The 18267-nt window shown below is 39.7% G+C and overlaps 4 protein-coding genes and 1 long non-coding RNA gene across 6 annotated transcripts; 2 read left to right on the top strand and 3 right to left on the bottom strand.

The window, feature by feature from the left end:
* Window positions 1-86: 86 nt before the first annotated feature.
* Window positions 87-1372, bottom strand: LOC120015013. Its single transcript, XM_038867193.1, has one exon. It carries the CDS (start codon window positions 1155-1157, stop codon window positions 216-218), a length of 942 nt encoding a protein of 313 aa, XP_038723121.1. The 5' UTR covers window positions 1158-1372; the 3' UTR covers window positions 87-215.
* Window positions 1373-2008: 636 nt separating this feature from the next.
* LOC120015014 lies at window positions 2009-2428 on the top strand. Its single transcript, XR_005471660.1, has 2 exons — window positions 2009-2146; window positions 2244-2428. It is a non-coding gene; the product is annotated as an uncharacterized LOC120015014 (long non-coding RNA).
* A 125-nt stretch (window positions 2429-2553) lies between these two features.
* Window positions 2554-4945, bottom strand: LOC120015009 (protein FAR1-RELATED SEQUENCE 5-like). 2 transcript variants are annotated; one of them, XM_038867183.1, is made up of 3 exons: window positions 3976-4945; window positions 2994-3891; window positions 2554-2905 (listed from the first exon to the last, which is right to left on the bottom strand). In XM_038867183.1, exons 1-3 carry the CDS (start codon window positions 4904-4906, stop codon window positions 2866-2868), a joined length of 1869 nt encoding a protein of 622 aa, XP_038723111.1. In that variant the 5' UTR covers window positions 4907-4945; the 3' UTR covers window positions 2554-2865. The 2 variants fall into 2 exon arrangements, with proteins under 2 accessions (XP_038723111.1, XP_038723112.1); XM_038867184.1 differs by having other exon boundaries at window positions 3691-3891.
* A 2142-nt stretch (window positions 4946-7087) lies between these two features.
* LOC120014492 lies at window positions 7088-9048 on the top strand. Its single transcript, XM_038866457.1, has 3 exons — window positions 7088-7269; window positions 7360-7584; window positions 8943-9048. Exons 1-3 carry the CDS (start codon window positions 7154-7156, stop codon window positions 9010-9012), a joined length of 411 nt encoding a protein of 136 aa, XP_038722385.1. The 5' UTR covers window positions 7088-7153; the 3' UTR covers window positions 9013-9048.
* Window positions 9049-9234: 186 nt separating this feature from the next.
* LOC120014491 (putative calcium-transporting ATPase 11, plasma membrane-type) lies at window positions 9235-18224 on the bottom strand. The gene is made up of 7 exons (XM_038866456.1): window positions 17906-18224; window positions 17479-17533; window positions 15540-17354; window positions 10714-10835; window positions 10461-10619; window positions 10178-10349; window positions 9235-10097 (listed from the first exon to the last, which is right to left on the bottom strand). Exons 1-7 carry the CDS (start codon window positions 18077-18079, stop codon window positions 9478-9480), a joined length of 3117 nt encoding a protein of 1038 aa, XP_038722384.1. The 5' UTR covers window positions 18080-18224; the 3' UTR covers window positions 9235-9477.
* Between the last annotated feature and the right edge of the window lie 43 nt (window positions 18225-18267).

Raw genomic sequence — 18267 nt, 5'->3', positions numbered from 1 at the left:
TTAAACATTTTACCATTTTTGCGATGATTTGAGAATATCAGATGACCAGAAGATTATGACAAATTGACTGTAACTCTGGATGCATGTTCTTGCAAGAAGTTAAATTCTTTCAATAATAAAGTTGTGAAACAGCTCATTTCAGTGCTAAAAGGAGAAGAAACATGTACTAGTTTGATTATAGCAGTAAAGCATGATTACAGGAAATTGTAACTATGTTACCAGAATGGAGGATCAGTTGTTATAGTTAGACTAGGATCTTGAAAGCCTGCAGGAACCTGAAATCCTGACATGAAGTCATCACCTAAGATGACTGCACCGGCTGCGAGTGCTCCAGCAGCTGCCCCCATTGCAAAACCAGGTCTTGGGCCTCCTCTTCCGGGCGCTGCTACAGATGATGGCATATTCACATAACTCTCACTAGAATGATCTGTTCCAGGGAGGAAAGTAGGTATGTAACCAATGTTTGCAGGTGGTGGTGGAGGAATTCGAGGTGGCTGATAGCTCGGTCCGCCGGCCGACGGGTAGCTTGGTCCAGCTACAGGTGGTCTCAAATAATTTGATGGGTATGGCATTGGATGAGTATATGGATAATTTGATTGTGATAGAGGCTTCTCTGTTTTGTAGGCTTGCCCTGATCTCCCCTCAATAGATAAAGCAGTATTATTCCTGTTATCCATGAGCACAAATCCTCCTTGATTTCCTGGACCTGGATATGAACTTGATTCTTCCCTTTCCTCTGAAATGTAGATTGAAACATCAACAAATCCTTGAGGTTTGCCAGAATTTCTCCGGCGAAGTTGATAGCTCCCTACCTCTTCATTTCCAGGCTTGGAGGACTCAGAACTCTGGTTGTACTTAGAGAGAAACTCTTTCAAGGAAACAGTTGCAGTCCCCAGAAGCTTTTCTCTGAGAAAAATAGGCTCTCTACTGTAAACTTCAACATTCAGTGCCATGTCCTGCGAGTTAGAATCATCAACCAATGTAGCAAACTTGGTTTTCCACACAGGATTTGCATTTCCAGAAGCATCAATCTTTGTGCAATATTTGTTATTAGGATCAATCCAACCAACAGCATACCATTGAAGCTTCCAAAATGAAGAAGTACGGCGGAGCCCGCGAGCAGAAATTATGGAGACTTCGATCCAGATCTTCCCCATATCAGGAGGTAGAGATGGAGAAGAGGAGGGGTTTTTTTTTATTTCAATGAGGAAAGTGAGAATGTTTTGCAGTATGGACAAGGCTACTTTACTTTCCTGGGGAGAGAATTCTTATCCCCAACCCAACACAAGCATCATTTAAAAAGTAGCCTCCTGTATACTTTTTTTCTCTTAAAAAGTGCACCACAGGCAGGAATCTCAAATCTGTGTCTGATAGGAAACCAGATGGTGGGAGGGGGATTAGATTTACTGATATGGGCTTATATTATCATATTCATATGGCATAAAGGTCAAAAATCCAACCTGGGTGTTATGATAAGTCAACAGATTAACAGTACCCTCATCAATAAGTAATAAGTTTTTAATTGTTCAAGGAATCAGACTGGTTAGCATCACACCAGGTTTTCTCACACGAGGGATCCCGTGTGTGAATTTATTTGCGGGATTGTGTTAATAGCCGCAAGATTCATCCAACGCCCACCATTACTCAAGACTTCTTTACCCATTTTCACACCTAACCCATCCTTCTAACCCGTTTCCACCTCTGCTTCCCCTGCAAATCTCCATACCCATCTCTTTGTTTGTGCCCAAGACACGATTCTTGTGCGATACCGTCTTTCTCAAGCTCGTCTTTCTCGCTCTCCATCGAATCTCCATACCCATCTTGTAGCTGGTTCTGGTAGCTGGTGCCCAAGCCCGATTCTCTTCTTATATATAGCGGCTAGGGGCTACTATAGATATATATATCTATATATATATACGCTTTCTCCTTCTGTGCCGGCGATGGTCAACAAGCAGGGGAGAACGACACTTCTCCATAGACTACATAGACTCCTAACCAGTTCTCTGATGTTACTATGACATTAGTCACCGTGTCGATTTGCTACGACGACAAGCGTCTCCGAAAATCGCAACAATTTTACGGTGTTGGTGGGTCATCGCCCTTGCGTTGCTCTGCAGATTGAGTTACAGACATGCAATTTTGCAAAGTTGAGTTGATTAGGGATTTTGGGTTTGTTAGAGATGAGGAATTTTGGGTATTTGCAGAAATGAGTTGATTGAGTACTGCCTTGTTTTGCTTTGCAGCTCAGTGAGAGAGAGCTTTCGATTGTTGTGATCGGACCAGATGCGCTTGATTCCCCTTTTTAAACGGATGATTAATCCATTTCACTAACTAGCTAGTCTCTGACTGTGTTGATGATTGATGAAGAATTGGAGATCGAAGGAAAACATTTGCAGTTGTTGCAGTAAATAAACAAGAAGAACATAACCATGGTGTACTGTGCAAAACCAAGAAATCTCTCTTTGTCTATCTGCAATATATATATATTCAGTTTGACATACAAGAACTTATGATGAAGATTATGAAGGATGGCAAATGCTCCTGCAACGAATACTAGTCATCTAATTCCTCCAAATAATGTGACTGATTTTGCACTTCTCTTTGAACCCTTCATACTGCTATACAATTGCAGGACAGTCTCAGAATGATTGATTTAGCTTCAACAATTAAAAGTTCACAACTTAAAAAACCATAGCAACATAATTCTTGCCTAAAACTTGTAAGTAGTAAGCTAAGAAACAAAATGCCTGCCTAAAATCCTCCACACCGACTAAGCTTGGAGAGACCAACACCATCCACCAGAAATAGCCACAAGCAGCAACCATTTGAAGATAACTAATATAATTTTACTGCATTGTAGGATTGCTAAGGCAGAGTTTCCCCTAAAGTTTGAGAATGTGATGTCCTGTACATGCAGTTCAGAAAATTATATAAGATAACTAACATAAAATAATCAACTTTCACATGAGAACAAAAACAATCAAAATACTCACGCATTGTTCAGTGTAGGACAATTCCTTTTGTCATGTCCAGTTAGACCGTAGCCATGACAATGTCTGTTCTTCGTCATGGCCATTTCTTTACCCCCCTTTAACCGCTTTCCACATCCCTTTGCCCTGACTTTGTCAGGCTCTTTATAAACAGGTTCCGAAAGACCAATACTTGGCGTAGAGTGTTTTTCATTAGATAAAGTCATGGACTTAATCTGTTTGTGAAGAGACTCAAATGTTTCTTTCGCCAACATACAAGTCTCGCGAGACATCAAAGCATCATCAATTATATTCGACGCAAGTTTATGTAAGGTAATGTGATGTACAACTAGAGAATCCTCACAACTATTTATCCCACCATCACCTCCATGCCTAAATGTACTAAATGATTTTGCAGCCTTCGTCCATCTAGGTAATATATAAACACTAGACAAAGGTTGTTGCAATTGATTCCTGTTGAAGGTAGCAAAAATATGCCGACAAAGAATTCCACAAGACTTAAATTTTTTGCAACTGCAACTTCGATAATTGATGGACTTATCTAATATGACTTTTCTTGCCCGACCATCATTACATTCAGCCCTCGTAACATTATACATGCACTTATCTTGTATCTCTTGATCAACTACTACTATATAAGCCATGCTTTGGAACAATTCAGCTTGAAATTTATAAAATATGCTTTGTGTGAATAACTCACTCATCTTTTTCTCTACTGGCCATGTAGTCTTCATGATAGGCTGCTCATTGATATCTTTATGGTCAAGACATAACTCTTGATGTCGTTGGTGTTTAAGTGCCCGTGTAAATCTAACCACAAAATCCATCAATGTGTTTTTCTTCGACACGTAATGCTTGAAAAAGGAATGACAGCTTTCTGCCCTTTGACTACTAGACATACCTGACAAATAACAATCAAGTTAAAAAATAATAATATAGTACATAGAAACAAACTTCATAATTAGTAACAATGGAAACAACATACCCGCGGAGAATGTCTTGTTTACATAAGCGGGAATCCATTTGAAACGAATATCATACAACCCTTTCAACCACTCATTGTCGGACATACCACTTTGATCAATCACCTTGGACCATGTAACTTCAAATTTATCTGGACTCTCTGAATCCCATATGCACTTATGAAACTGTTGGGAGTGTTCTTTCCATTTGACTGGATCTAGTTTCTCTGAGAACTTGCTGAGAATATGCCACATACAATATCTGTGTATAGTGTTTGGGCATAACTCGGCAATGGCTCTACTCATAGCAGGATCCTGATCAGTGATAATCATTTTTGGAGCACCTGCTGGCATGACTGTCAATAACTGTTGTAGGAGCCACTCAAATGATTCGGTTGTCTCATCACTTAAGAAGGCACATGCCAAGAGTATACTTTGACCGTGATGATTCACTCCCACAAATGGTGCAAATATCAACCCGTAACGGTTAGTGTTATAAGTTGTATCAAAAACTAGTACATCACCAAATGCATGATATGATCTTCTACATATAGAATTAGCCCAAAAACAATGAGTAATCTTGCTACTTTCATCATCCATTTTGATTGCGAAAAAATATTCTGGATTTTTATCTTTCTCAGCCTGAAAGTACTCAAACAACATCTGAGCATCATGTCCAGCATAAAACTTTACCTCATCTCTTCGAGCATTGTAAAAATCTTTCTCAATGCACCCTATATTTTCTATACCTCTTGATTGTATCTCAAAAATACTAATCTGTTTATGTATGGGCACATTTGCAGCATCAAATTGTTGTGTCAATGCCTTTTTGGTATTTGACATAGAACGATGAGACCTTAACATATGCACCTTTCTTGGTGTTGTCAGAATATGATTATGGATCTCATTAAATTGTTTGACAACAAAAACTGCACCTTTCTTGACAATAGTCATCTTTGCCTTACATCCTTCTCGAGTTAACCCACGTTTTCTACTACAATTAGCTTTGGATCTTTCATCTCGAATTCCCTCTTTGAAGCAAACAAATTCCTTTCTAATAATCTCATTGAAATTATTTTTCTTAGTCGAATAATTTCAAACACTAAAACCAGCATCCCTAGCATAGTCATTGTAATAATTTTGAGATTCTTCTATTGACTCAAACTCTTGTCCAATTTTAAGGATTTTTTCAAACACTACTTGAGGCACATATGCAAATTCGCTAGATGATGAAGAACCCAAATCCCTTTGTGATACATTATGAATTTCAGCATCCATGACAAATGGATAAATGCCTATAATTGCAAAAATAAACTATACCAACAATGTGTCGTGAGGACTATTGATGAAGACTGGGGTTAGATGAAGACTCTCATGCTTGTGCTGTGAATGGGCTTATGTGAAGACTCATGTGAGACTGTCGATCAAGACTGTCGATCAAGACTCTCGATGGAGCCCCTCCATGTATTGATCGAGAAAGACGGTATCGCACGAGAATCGGGCTTGGGCACCAGCTACCAGAACCAGCTACAAGATGGGTATGGAGATTCGATGGAGATCGAGAAAGACGAACTCGAGAAAGACGGTATCGCACAAGAATCGTGTCTTGGGCACAAGCAAAGAGATGGGTATGAAGATTTGCAGGGATGGAGATTTGCAGGGGAAGCAGAGGTGGAAACGGGTTAGAAGGATGGGTTAGGTGTGAAAATGGGTAAAGAAGTCTTGAGTATTGGTGGGCGTTGGATGAATCTTGCGGCTATTAACACAATCCCGCAAATAAATTCACACACGGGATCCCGCGTGTGAGAAAACCTGAGCATCACACTAGACATACTTGTGTCCACACTCTAAACAACTATGCACTAGGCTGAAATTAATCGGAATTGGACCGGAACGATTTATTTGTCTAAATTGAGAACATTCAGTGACGTAATTGGAAAAAAAATTTCTTTCAATTACCCAATTATAAATGACCTTATCTTTGAGTGACATATTCGTACCTTTTCTATTAATCATGTTTACAGGGGAAAAAAAGGAAAAAAAATGATGAAATATATGGGGCAAAAGAGTATTTTTAGTCCCTCAACTATTGGTCCGGTTTCATTTTTATCCCTTAGTTTTCTTTTCTTTTTTTTTCCCTTTTTCGTCCCCCTAATATGGAAAAGTACCATGTTTATGCCTCAAATAAATCCGACCATTGAAAAATCCTACGTGACATCATATTGTTTGTCAGATCAAGTTTTTTCCAACCTCAATCTCACTTAAAAGCATGAAAATGATACTTTTCAATAATTGAGGGACGCAAATGAGAGAAAAAAACTTAGGGACAAAAATGAAACTCGCCCCATAATTAAGAGACGAAAACTATCTTTTTACCAAATATATGGAGAATTATGAAAATAGTTTCAAAAAATTTAGTATTGATTTATTATAAATAAATCAACAATACTATGCATCAATTATGTTTTTTTTTTTTGTCAATTATGTTGTTTGTTTGTATGCTATTTTTCTCCGATGTATTATCCGTTATGTGACATTTCTACCCTCTTCTTAAGAATTTATTTCAAAAAATTATCTCGTCTCTCACTCGAGCCCATCGTGCATATTAATTTACTTTAATAAAAGTTTATTTGATTTTTTTTTGTTATTTATTGTACTAGCTGTTTTTGTTTTTGACTGATGAAAGCTATTTTGGTAAAGTGACTCTTTTGTTAATTTTATAGGTTAATTTTTTTACTTTATATGTAATTTTTTAATAATTTTTTTGAATTATCACAAAAAAATTATGTTTACGGTTGGAATCGAATCTTGGAGGCATATATACCTACACCTAACCCAGTCGATTGTTAGTCAAGTCAACTCTTATCGATAATTTTATAGGTAAATTTTTTTACTTTATATGTATCTTCTAATAATTATGCTAAACTTTTTAGCATATGAACATATATATATATATATATATATATATATATATATAATTTTGTGGATCGCAGGGGCCTAATATTTGGAAAATAATATTTGTTTTTTCAAGCGTAGAGTTTTCAATTTTTCATGCTCTCCGAAAAGGAAAATAGAATAAAATAAAAATATCTAAATATAACATGACGTCGTTTTGGAGCAATAGCAATCTACTGTTGAGGGACGTGTTTGTTTGTAGAAGTTGAGAGAGACAGAGGAAGGCAGACGGAAGTTTGGGAAACAATGGCTCTGGTAGATTACGCTATTTCCTCAGATGACGACGACGTATCGGAGGCTGAAGAGGAACCAACTCCCCCAAAACGTCAAGCATCGCCTCCAATTCGCCCTGATAGTCAGCAGTAATTCCTCTTATATCTGATTTTTCAAGTCTTCTTTCTTATCCAGAAAATTAGGGTTTTTGTTTCTTATTGGGTTTCGCAATTTTGAAGGAAATCTGAGGAGCCATCATCTTCAGAGACTGCTCCGGAGCCGTTGCAGCTTCCGGATGCTTCGTTTCTGTTGAACGAACATGGCTCGAAGAAGAAGAGAGACTCAAATGGGTTGTCTTCCTCCCAGTTACCGCGCAGTAAAGTCCCAAGAGGGACCTTGCTTCATACTAGGAATCTTCCTGATACCGGTGGTGGTATGCTAGTACCACCTCAACTTAGTGGAAGGTATGTGCTTTTTGAAAATTTATTGGGTCTATTTACCTTCTTAATAATCGTACCATACTTGAATGGGTGAATCTTCTTTGACTTGCTTATGCAGTTATTCATTACATGGTTGTTATTGCCAAATTTCCTTTTCTTCTCTAATCAGTTACAATTATGATACATGGAAATAGTCCCTGCTTTTATTTTAGGCAGCCCTTATGGTTGGATAGACTAGAGAAGTTTATGCTGGAGCACCTTTACTATCAAAAGCTCCAAACATAAATAAATTTAAATACCCAAAGTTGTCATTAGAGACTTTGGCAGCATGACTTTAAGGGTTTAACTGGTTATTGTGGTCTAAGCAGGATTAATTTGCACTAATTTGTATTGAATGATTGCACAGCTTCTGTTATGTGGCTAAATTCGTTTCATCCTAACCCTACCGTACATGATTTTATATATTGTATTCGCTTTATTATGTAACCTTGCTGTGGGATTGGATTACTTGTTCCTTTAAAGTTTTGTTCCCTAATGCAATGTTGGATGTCAAGGGTTTTGTTGTGTGGCAGGATCTGTTTCACTGGTAATTACTTTTAGTTTATATTTCGAGGGAATAAAAAGATCAACGAGTAGATAGAAAATTAAGGAGCATATTGCGGACATTCAGGATTAGAGAACAATGAGTTCACAAGACTCCCGCACATTTGGTGAGATATGCAAGGGCAGTTGTCTGCCTTCTTACCCTTGCATTGCCTAGAAGTTGTTTCATGTTTTAACCTATGACAACTAGGTTGCAATTAAGCATACCTGTACACCAAACTTCGCCTTCGGCTCTCAATTAATGTGACGATATATAAGGAGTACTTGTACTTCCAGAGTCAGTATAAAGCCTTGTTGTGCCTGTCTGCATACATTTGTTTCAATTCATAATAGTTTTTCTATATTATTTTTTGCTCTTCGCGTTGGGAGTGCGGGGTTGGTAAAGGATCTTGAATTATGTGGTTCTGGATGGTAAGTGGCACATGTTAATGTTAAAGTATCCTGTATTTTCCATCAAAGTGTCCCAAATAGCTTCATCGTTGCTGAATTTTGAGGCCTTCGTATATTCATACGCCTTTATTCCAGATTTATGTATTTGTTCCATATTTAAAACTGGTCTCCACCTTATCTACGTATTATTTTATGGACCATTTTCTGTCCAGGGAGGCATTTTAGTTTCAAGTATTTTATTTCCTAATTTTATGTCTGGTATTATTTTATACCGCATTCTTTCTTTTTTTCCAGTATAACAGAACTAGTTTCTTAAGAACCAAAGCCGTGTAAGTTTATAACCCAAATATGTCAGGACTGCTGCTGATGTTTTGACTGTTTTTTGCCAGGAAAAATGTTGTCACGGAAGATATTGGCAAGCTGTTTGTAAAAAGGCGCACTGACGACTCATCTCATTAGTATTACGGCAAATTGGCATTAGTTTCTTTGTGAGACCCTGTTGTAGCAATGCAAAGTTATTGGAATGTATTAACATCCCTTTGATTTTGCACTTGTATAAAATGCAAAGAACATCCACGCCTATTGTTGAACTTTTTTTCTTGCACTGGCTTACTTGAATGCTGTCCTTCACATCAATCGTTTGCCATGCTGATGATAGTACTATATTCCGAATTTGGCGAGTCTGATTTTGAGGTATTGGACAGAGTACTTGAGCGTAGGAATGGAAAGGAGGAGACATTCCTGTACCAGGGTTAACATGTGTTGAAATAGTCTTTACAGATAACCAAAAGGTTAGAGAAAATTGACAATTATGCTATAGAATGATTGGTGGATGAATGAGCAGGGTCGTTACTCATTGCCTTTAGGAGCCTTGCAGTGGTGAAATTTTTGATTGTCTCTGAGAATGTCCATGGCAAACTGCAATCATGCCTGATCAGGACCACTAGGGAGTGTCTCATATCCATCTTGATGATACTCAGCAGTGGTAGCAAATTCGCTTGATCCAACAGGAATGCACTTCAAGACAACCCCAACAAGCAAGCTCCCAGCTCCAATACACACACTCGCCAACCACAGTTCCCCGTTCAGAGGAACCGTGTCTGCGAATGTCCCAAGAACTTCAACAATCATGATCTGGAAACCCACTGTTGAGACCATGACAGCCATGAAAACCCAGCTTTCAAGCATGCCGCTGAAAACATTTATCCTCTCCATGTCGCGACTGTTGATTTCATTAAATACCTGGCAGAACACAAAGGTATTGAAAATGAAGGTATTGAGCACTGCAGTAGCATCAGCACTACCAGTGAGCTTTAGAAGGCGTTTCCCATCAAAGTTGAGGATTGCAAGAACAATGATCTGGTATATGCTTTGACCGGTTATATTTCTCCACATTGTACGCGTAATGAACTTTATATTCCTCCCTATTGGAGGTCTCCTCATCAAGCCATCGTTGGGAGGTTCTGTTGCTAATGCCAGTGCACCTAAAGTGTCCATGATCATATTCACCCAGAGCAACTGAACAGTTGTGAGAGGAGCAGACCCTGAAAGAAAAGGCTAGTTTGATTGAACCAGAAGTTAAGTGACTTGAAAGATTAGCTCCAGTAATGTACTAACTACTCACCTGTGATGCAGGCAGAAACAAAATTGATCATGAGGGCTACGACGTTAACGGTTAACTGGAACTGCACAAACTTCTGAATGTTAATATAAACAGCACGTCCCCATCTTGCTACATTCACAATAGTTGTGAAGTTATCGTCCATTATGATAACATCAGCATTTTCTTTTGCAACCTGTGTTAATGGACAGATTAATTATGTTTTAACTAGATTTCATCGTAGAGTGAATGACAAAGAGTTGAATTGGCAGTCTACTAGGTTTCATATTCGTGAACGATGGCGAACCTCAGTTCCTGCAATGCCCATTGCAAGTCCAATATCTGCTTCATGTAGAGCAGGAGCATCGTTGGTGCCATCACCGGTCACCGCCACAACTTCTTTGAACATATTCCTCAATTGGGTTACTAATGTGTGCTTGTCCAATGGCAGAGATCTAGCCATAACCTGCATCAATATGAAATTTAACCATTTTACCAAACTTTAATTTTCAATCCCTGAGTTGATGAATGAAAGATTATTCAAGTAATACTAGAAAAACCTGTAGTTTTGGTATCAGCTCTTCCATTTCCCTCGGGCTCTTGTTGCGAAAATCTGGCCCTTCCATTGCCAAACCATCTTCTGTCAAGATCCCACACTCCTTAGCAATGGCTTTTGCTGTATTTAAAGAGAAATGATGAATATTATTGACCGTGATAATTACAACCTGAATTGCAAACTAAATAGAACAAGCTAAGACTGACAGTACAAGATGTACAACGGTCTGATTTGCAGAGTGACACGATTGTGTACAGGTATCCGTTAGAGACATAGTAACATGTTATTGGGCTTGGGCTTTAGAGTTAATTTGAATCTTGTCTATCTTGGACTTGGGCCTAACAGATTTGGCTTGGTTGTCTTGATTCTCTTCATTACCCACCCGCAAGATGGAGGTCGAAGAAGACATGCCAATCTTGGAGCAGAGATCAAGAAACCTATCCCGAAGCAGAGATTTAGTTAAGAGATCCGCAAGTTGATCATGAGTAGATATCTTGTGAACTCGTATGATACCTTTATTGACCAGGTCACGAACAAAGTGTAAATCAATTTTGATATGCTTCATGCGAGAGTGTAGAACTGGATTGAGGCTCAAATTTGTAGCCCCTTGATTGTCGCAATAGACAATGGGAGATGTGGAAACAGGTAGGTGTAATTCTTGAAGGAGGTGATGGAGCCAAACTACTTCAGACGCAGTGGAGGCAAGAGAGCGATATTCAGCCTCTGTAGACGAGCGAGCCACAGCTCGTTGCTTGTGAGATTTCCAAGAAATGGGCGTGTGACCAAGAAAGACTATATAAGCAGAGGTGGAAGAGCTGTCATCTTGATCCCCAGCCCAGTCAGAGTCACTGTAGGCATGAAGTTGAAGAGATGTAGATTTATTGATAGTGATACCCTGATGAATTGTACCTTTGAGATAGCGAAGGACCCTTTTGAGGAGAGTCCAGTGAGCTGTAGTGGGTTGACTCATGAACTGAGCAAGGCGATTGACTGCAAAACTAATGTCCGGTCGAGTGAGGCTGAGGTATTGAAGACCACCCAGAATTTGACGATATGGTGTAGGATCAGTGAGAGGATCACCTTGCATAGCACTGGTGTAAAAATGAGAAGGCAGGGGAGTATGAACCGATTTAGCTCCTGACATATCGGCACGGTCAAGAAGATCGCGAAGATACTTTTGTTGAGACAGGAACAGGCCAGCTTTAGTTGGGAGAACCTCAACTCCTAGAAAATAGGAAAGGTCTCCCAGATCTTTAAGTGAAAAGGAGGAAGCCAAGGCAGCGGTAACTCGTCGAAGAATAGCAGTATTTGAGCTAGTGAGCACTAAATCATCAACGTACACAAGAATATACATAAGATGTTGATGTTCCTGCAGAATAAAGAGAGATGGATCAGATAAAGATTTGACAAATCCTAACTGAATAAGACAGCTGCTAAGAGCTATATACCAAGCACGAGGTGCTTGTTTAAGGCCATATATGGACTTGTTGAGTTTACAAAGATGATGAGGATTATCAACATCTTCAAAACCTTTAGGTTGCCTCATATAGACAGTTTCATGCAATGAGCCATTGAGAAAAGCATTGTTAATATCTAAATGTTGAATATGCCAACATTTTGAGACGGCAATGGTTAGAACGGCACGAACTGTGGCAGGGCGAACCACAGGACTAAAAGTATGATTGTAGTCAAGTCCGGGCCTCTGGGCATAGCCTTGAGCCACAAGACGAGCCTTGTAGCGTGCTATAGAGCCATCAGGGTGATACTTAAGACGAAAAATCCACTTAGATCCTATGGGTTTATAAGTGTCACAGAAGGGAACTAAGGTCCAGGTGTTGTGAGAGAGTAAGGCATTAAACTCAGTTTGCATGGCTTGCTTCCAGAGAGGATTGGAGAGAGCTGTTTTTACAGACTTAGGTTCAGGAGAAGGTGGTAATGGATGAAGGGTGCTTAAATGAAGTTGCTTAGGCTTAAAGATTTGATTCATTGAGCGTGTGGTAATTCTGGATGTGGAGGTGAGAGGAGGAGGAGGAGGAGGAGGAGGAGGAGGAGTAGAGATGGAGGTGTCACTAGTGGTAGAGGAAGGTAAGGGGGAAGGAGCTAAAGCATTGGAAATGGCAGTAGTGGTAGGAGGTAGAGTAGTAATATTAGGATTTGAATGGTTAGAAGCTGATGAAGATAGAACATATAAGGAAGCAGGTGGTGGAATATAAGAGACGGAAGGTGAAGGCACGGTGGACGTGGAACAAGGTGAGGAAGTGTAGGAGGGTAGTTTGGATTCATGAAACAAAACATGTCTGGAGAGAAAAAGTTTATGGGTGAGAGGGTTAAAACATTTATAGGAACTTTGATTTGTGGAGTAACCAACAAAAATGCAGGGCTGAGATCTAGGTTGGAGTTTGTGGGAAGTATAAGGCCTAAGCCAAGGAAAACATTCACAACCAAAACAACGGAGTTTAAGATAATTAGGAGACTGACGAAACAGTAGCTCAAATGGAGAATTGGAGTTATTGTGAGACAGAGGTAATCTATTTATAAGATATGTGGCAGTTTGAAACGCAAAGGACCAGAAGGTGAAAGGTAGATTGGCTGAATGAAGAAGGGTACGGGCAGTTTCAGTGAGATGCCGGTGCTTGCGTTCCGCAAGTGCCACATGTTGTGGGGTATATGGAGGTGACTGAAACCAACTTATCCCTTCTTGAAGAAGATATGATTTCAACTTCTGAAATTCTCCACCATTGTCAGTGTAGAGAGTGCGAATGGATGATTGAAACTGTCGTTCCACCATCGTTTTGAACTGTAAGAACACAGTAGAAACTTCAGATTTTGTATGTAATGGAAAAAGCCAAGTATAACGTGTAAAATGATCAACAAAGATTACATAATAGGTAAAACCATCAATTGAAGTGACAGGGGCAGGGCCCCAAACATCGCTGTAAATAATATGCAAGGGAGAATCACTAGAGACAGTAGAATCACCAAAAGGTTGCTTGTGCATTTTATTCATAGTACAAGAACTACAAGATAGAGCAGATGATGGAACGGATTGAGTACACGGTAATGAAACAGAATGCATAATATTAGAAAACATTTTAAAAGAGGGATGGCCCAATCTATGGTGCCAACCAACAAGGTCAGTTTTGTTGCCCGAAGTAGAAGCTGTAACAGCAAAACAAGATGCTTGATTTTGATCAAAGTAATATATTCCATCAGAGCAGCGACCTTTAGCTATAACATCACCTGTAGATTGATCCTTAACAACACAATGAAAGGAGAAAAATTCAATTGACACATTATTATGCTTAGTGAGTTCATGAACAGAAATTAGATTTTTGTGTAAAGATGGAACATAGAGTGTGTTAGTAAGATGTAGTGATCGTGTGTGTGTAGAAAGGTGAGCTGTGCCAATATGAGATATGGGCAAACCTGAGCCATCACCCAGCTTAACCTCATCAGTACCATCATATTCCGAGTGAAGAGAGAGATTGTTCAGATTGTGAGTCATATTATGGCTAGCACCGGAGTCCAACAACCAAGAGTGATTAGGATCAACAGGTGCAGAAGAGTTTGAAACAGTGGTAGAAGCATAATGGGCAGCAGGTGCAGACGAATGAGGATGAGCATTATTGGCAAATATCTTGAATTTAAAGCATCTTTGGGCTGGATGCCCTGGTTTGTCACAAAGTTGACAAATGATTCTGGATTGTCCACGACCTCTGCCTCTGCCACCACGCCAGGAATTGTTGTTATTGGATCTAGAGTTAGTCCAAGATTGTGTTGTTTTGTGCCCGACAGTGTTAGCATTTCCACCAGATTGTCGTTGGTGAAAGTTTGCAGTAGCTACAGCTGTAGAGCTAGCTGTAGTGAGTCTATTGATGAAGCCTTCTTGAGCTACTAAAACATCTTTGAGCTCCTCAAAAGTAAAACTGTTCTCACGAGTACGAATTGAGCCTACAATCCCAGTGTAGTCTTGTGTAAGTCCATCAAGTATGTATAATGTAAGATCATCTGATGAGACAGGGTGATCTATCAAGGCAAGTTCATCAGCAAGGCCTCTAACAGATTGTAAATAGTCAGACATGTTCTTATCTCCTTTCTGACAGCGAGAGAGAAGAGATTTCAATTGAATAACTCTAGAGCGAGAGCTATTTGCAAATAAAGTATGGACTTTGGTCCAGATAGCAGCACTTGTGCTGACTTCTCCAACTAGAGGGAGAACTGTGCCATCAATAGAGGACACAAGAGCATGGTGAATAAACTGATCTTGCCTCAGCCATTTTTGACGCGGAGTAACAGAGACTAATTTTTCCACATCCTGTTCTGCGGCAATAGAACCCTCTGATGGGCAAGAAAAAGTGCCATCAACATAACCTAACAAGTCATAAGCTCGTAGCAGCGAAACAAACTGCATACGCCATGATGTGAAATTTGTTGTAAGAAGTTTGGAAGAAATAGGAGAGATAGCGTAAACGGTAACAGCAGAAGAACCAGCACCGGAGAGAACCACGGCAGTGGAAGAAGTAGTCATTGGAGAAACAGAATCAACTCGTCGGAGTTTTTCTGGGCTTCGATACCATAAAGAGAAATGATGAATATTATTGACCGTGATAATTACAACCTGAATTGCAAACTAAATAGAACAAGCTAAGACTGACAGTACAAGATGTACAACGGTCTGATTTGCAGAGTGACACGATTGTGTACAGGTATCCGTTAGAGACATAGTAACATGTTATTGGGCTTGGGCTTTAGAGTTAATTTGAATCTTGTCTATCTTGGACTTGGGCCTAACAGATTTGGCTTGGTTGTCTTGATTCTCTTCATTAGTATTGATATTGTCACCGGTGACCATTCGCACGGTGATACCTGCTGCTAAACACGTTTTAACAGCTTCTCTTACCCCGGGACGCACAGGATCCTTGATTCCAATTACAGCTATTAGTGTATAACCATCACTTGGTATCTCAGAATTGCCTTCTACATCCTTGAAAGCCAAGCATAGAGTTCTTAGAGCTTCACAAGCAAAACCATTTATGACATCTGCTATTTTCTTCCTTTGATTTTCAGAGAGAACCACTTCTTTTCCATCATTGTTAACCATCCTTTCACACATTTTAAGGATTATTTCTGACGCGCCTTTGCAGAATGCTCGAAACTCACCTCTTTTAGGTAGAGAAACAAGTACAGACATCTTTTTTTTCACTGAATTAAAAGGCTCAACTTTCACTATTTCTGATTCTTGGTGATGAATCCTTGAATCTCCCCCTAAAAGCAATCCGAATTCCAGCAGAGCGGTTTCTGTTGGGGTACCTAATATAGTGTTCTTTCCATCTTTACCTTTCACAACCTCTGAACCGCTGTTAAGGAATATAGACTGCAAAAGGAGGTTAAATGTTTGTTCAGAAAAAGAGGACCTGAACTCATGTTCAATCTTAGTGCTTCTTATAGTCTTGGTTTGTTCACTAATCCATATCTTGTTCACCACCATGTGGTTTGTTGTCAATGTTCCAGTTTTGTCTGTGCAAATGCAACTTGCAGAACCCATTGTCTCGCACACAGAGAGATGCCTCACTAGAGCCTTGTCGTTCATCAGTTCTTTCATCGCGAACGCAAGGCTTAGCGTCACTGCCAAAGGAAGTCCTTCTGGTACTGCAACAACAATTATGGTCACTGCAATTGCAAAGTAATTTAGAAGGTTCACTGCATCATCTAGAGACCATTTGGTGATCTCGTGTCGATGTATTTTAGAAACAAGGAACCTTGTTGTCAGTACCAGAAATGTCATTACAGCAAAAGCCAAGCCAATCTTCCCAATTATGGTTGCCACCCCATTGAGCTTCACTTGAAGTGGTGTCTCATCTTCTCCGCCTTCACTCAATGTAACCATCAGCCTTCCCCATTCAGTCCTCATACCAACTGCAGTCACCAACATCTTCCCAGACCCATCTTGGATTTTTGTCCCGGAAAGTAGAAATGGCCTCGCTTCATCTACATTCACCGGCTCACTCTCACCGGACAAGCTGGATTCATCAACTGTTAAGCTGTAGCCTGATATCAGAACGCCATCAGCAGGAACTTGATCTCCAATTGATAAATGGACAACATCTCCTACCACCAAATCGAAGATCGAAACTTTTTGTCTGCATCCATCTCTAGTCACCTGAATCATTATATTCTTCTTCTCCTTATCCAAAACCTTGAATTGCAAGGACTGCTTGTAGTCACTGATTGCAGTGACCATCACAACCAGAACAATACACAGTATTATTCCTAGTCCATCATACATGCCTTTAGGCCACCCTTCAGTTGCAATGCCAACGCCAACAGAAACCACCGCGCATACCATAAGAATGATTAGTGTCAAGTCATGTAATGATTCCCAGACAAACATCCAGAACGATCTGGAAGGTTTTTCAGCGTGTCGGTTGCATCCATACACATTTTGCCTGATTGTTATGTCACTTGAAACAACACCATCTCTCAAAGATACAGAGAGGTTTCTGGCTAATCCTTCAGCTCCACCATGTGATTCCAAGCGCTTGATGTTGTGGGAACCAACAACTGATGCTAGTTCATCAGGGTTAATGCGGAACCCAGATTCGCTGAAATCTTCGGGCACATTGTGCTCAACAACTCTGTTACCAGCTGCAGTTGTTGAAAATTAATGTCATGTTCAATCAATGAATCAAGCAAGAAAACAAATTAATTATGGATGTGTATATATACATATATACATATATATATATAGAGAGAGAGAGATCATATATACCATCAATGAAATGCAATGCTGCCTTCTGCACATACAGAGCCACTCCTAGCTTTTCCTGGCCAAACACCAAGATGCTATCAGAACAAGTGCAAGATGCAGTAATTTTTAATCAAACAGTTTTTTAGTTAAAACATACGGCGTAAATCCCAGATACTTGGATCGTCCCAAAGAAAGAAATGGCTAATCTGTAATATAAAAAATGCAACAATTTGCAGCAGCTAGCACACATGAACACAGACAACAGAACACAATCTGCCAATTCTATGTTTTTTTTTTTTCATAAAGGAAATTTAGATGGCATTGATTGACATTTCTGGATCGGATCTCCGTAAGTTTCCTGAACATTAACTAGTATTCCACATTACCTTAATCACACATTGATACAGCTGAATACGAGGTGAAGAGATCAAGAAATTAAAACTAGAACCTGGATGATTTTACGCTTTCTTTGGGCTTCAGCGCGCTTGGCAAGATCTGCAACCATGCGAAATCTCCGGCGAGGGTTCTTGACTACAGAAACTGCACATCTCCATCTCCTTAAGGCTTCCTCTGATGGCCTCTTGGCCTCCACCTCAAAGTTCTTTCTCAAGTAGTTCTCCATTAATTGATTTCACGATCTCAAACAGACAAATCAAGAAGACACATGCAGTAGTACTATTAGACTTGTTTTTTGTTTGCAGGGGAAATGTTCAAACATTAATCCCGTAAATGGTGGACTGGAGGAGCAAGAGCTGCAGTAATATATGCAACAGCCTGCGCACTGTGTCTATCTATAAATGATGAGGAGTG

This window comes from Tripterygium wilfordii, chromosome 14, assembly GCF_013401445.1.
Source record: "Tripterygium wilfordii isolate XIE 37 chromosome 14, ASM1340144v1, whole genome shotgun sequence".
Classification (NCBI taxonomy): domain Eukaryota; kingdom Viridiplantae; phylum Streptophyta; class Magnoliopsida; order Celastrales; family Celastraceae; genus Tripterygium; species Tripterygium wilfordii.
Note: the sequence above shows the minus strand (reverse complement) of the source record. Positions and strands in the feature narration are given on the sequence as shown.

What these genes read in the sequence shown, in the direction of transcription:
- LOC120015009 (XM_038867183.1), bottom strand. Translation starts at nt 4,906, where the DNA reads ATGACTATTGTCAAGAAAGGTGCAGTTTTTGTTGTCAAACAATTTAAT. An exon ending in AAACAAGACATTCTCCGCGG is followed by an intron (nt 3,892 to 3,975) that starts GTATGTTGTTTC and finishes GTTATTTGTCAG; the next exon opens with GTATGTCTAGTAGTCAAAGG. An exon ending in TGTCCTACACTGAACAATGC is followed by an intron (nt 2,906 to 2,993) that starts GTGAGTATTTTG and finishes CTGCATGTACAG; the next exon opens with GACATCACATTCTCAAACTT.
- LOC120014492 (XM_038866457.1), top strand. Translation starts at nt 7,154, where the DNA reads ATGGCTCTGGTAGATTACGCTATTTCCTCAGATGACGACGACGTATCG. An exon ending in ATTCGCCCTGATAGTCAGCA is followed by an intron (nt 7,270 to 7,359) that starts GTAATTCCTCTT and finishes GCAATTTTGAAG; the next exon opens with GAAATCTGAGGAGCCATCAT. An exon ending in CCACCTCAACTTAGTGGAAG is followed by an intron (nt 7,585 to 8,942) that starts GTATGTGCTTTT and finishes GTTTTTTGCCAG; the next exon opens with GAAAAATGTTGTCACGGAAG.
- LOC120015013 (XM_038867193.1), bottom strand. Translation starts at nt 1,157, where the DNA reads ATGGGGAAGATCTGGATCGAAGTCTCCATAATTTCTGCTCGCGGGCTC.
- LOC120014491 (XM_038866456.1), bottom strand. Translation starts at nt 18,079, where the DNA reads ATGGAGAACTACTTGAGAAAGAACTTTGAGGTGGAGGCCAAGAGGCCA. An exon ending in GAAAGCGTAAAATCATCCAG is followed by an intron (nt 17,534 to 17,905) that starts GTTCTAGTTTTA and finishes GTGTTTGGCCAG; the next exon opens with GAAAAGCTAGGAGTGGCTCT. An exon ending in GGTCACCGGTGACAATATCA is followed by an intron (nt 10,836 to 15,539) that starts ATACTAATGAAG and finishes ATTTCTCTTTAA; the next exon opens with ATACAGCAAAAGCCATTGCT.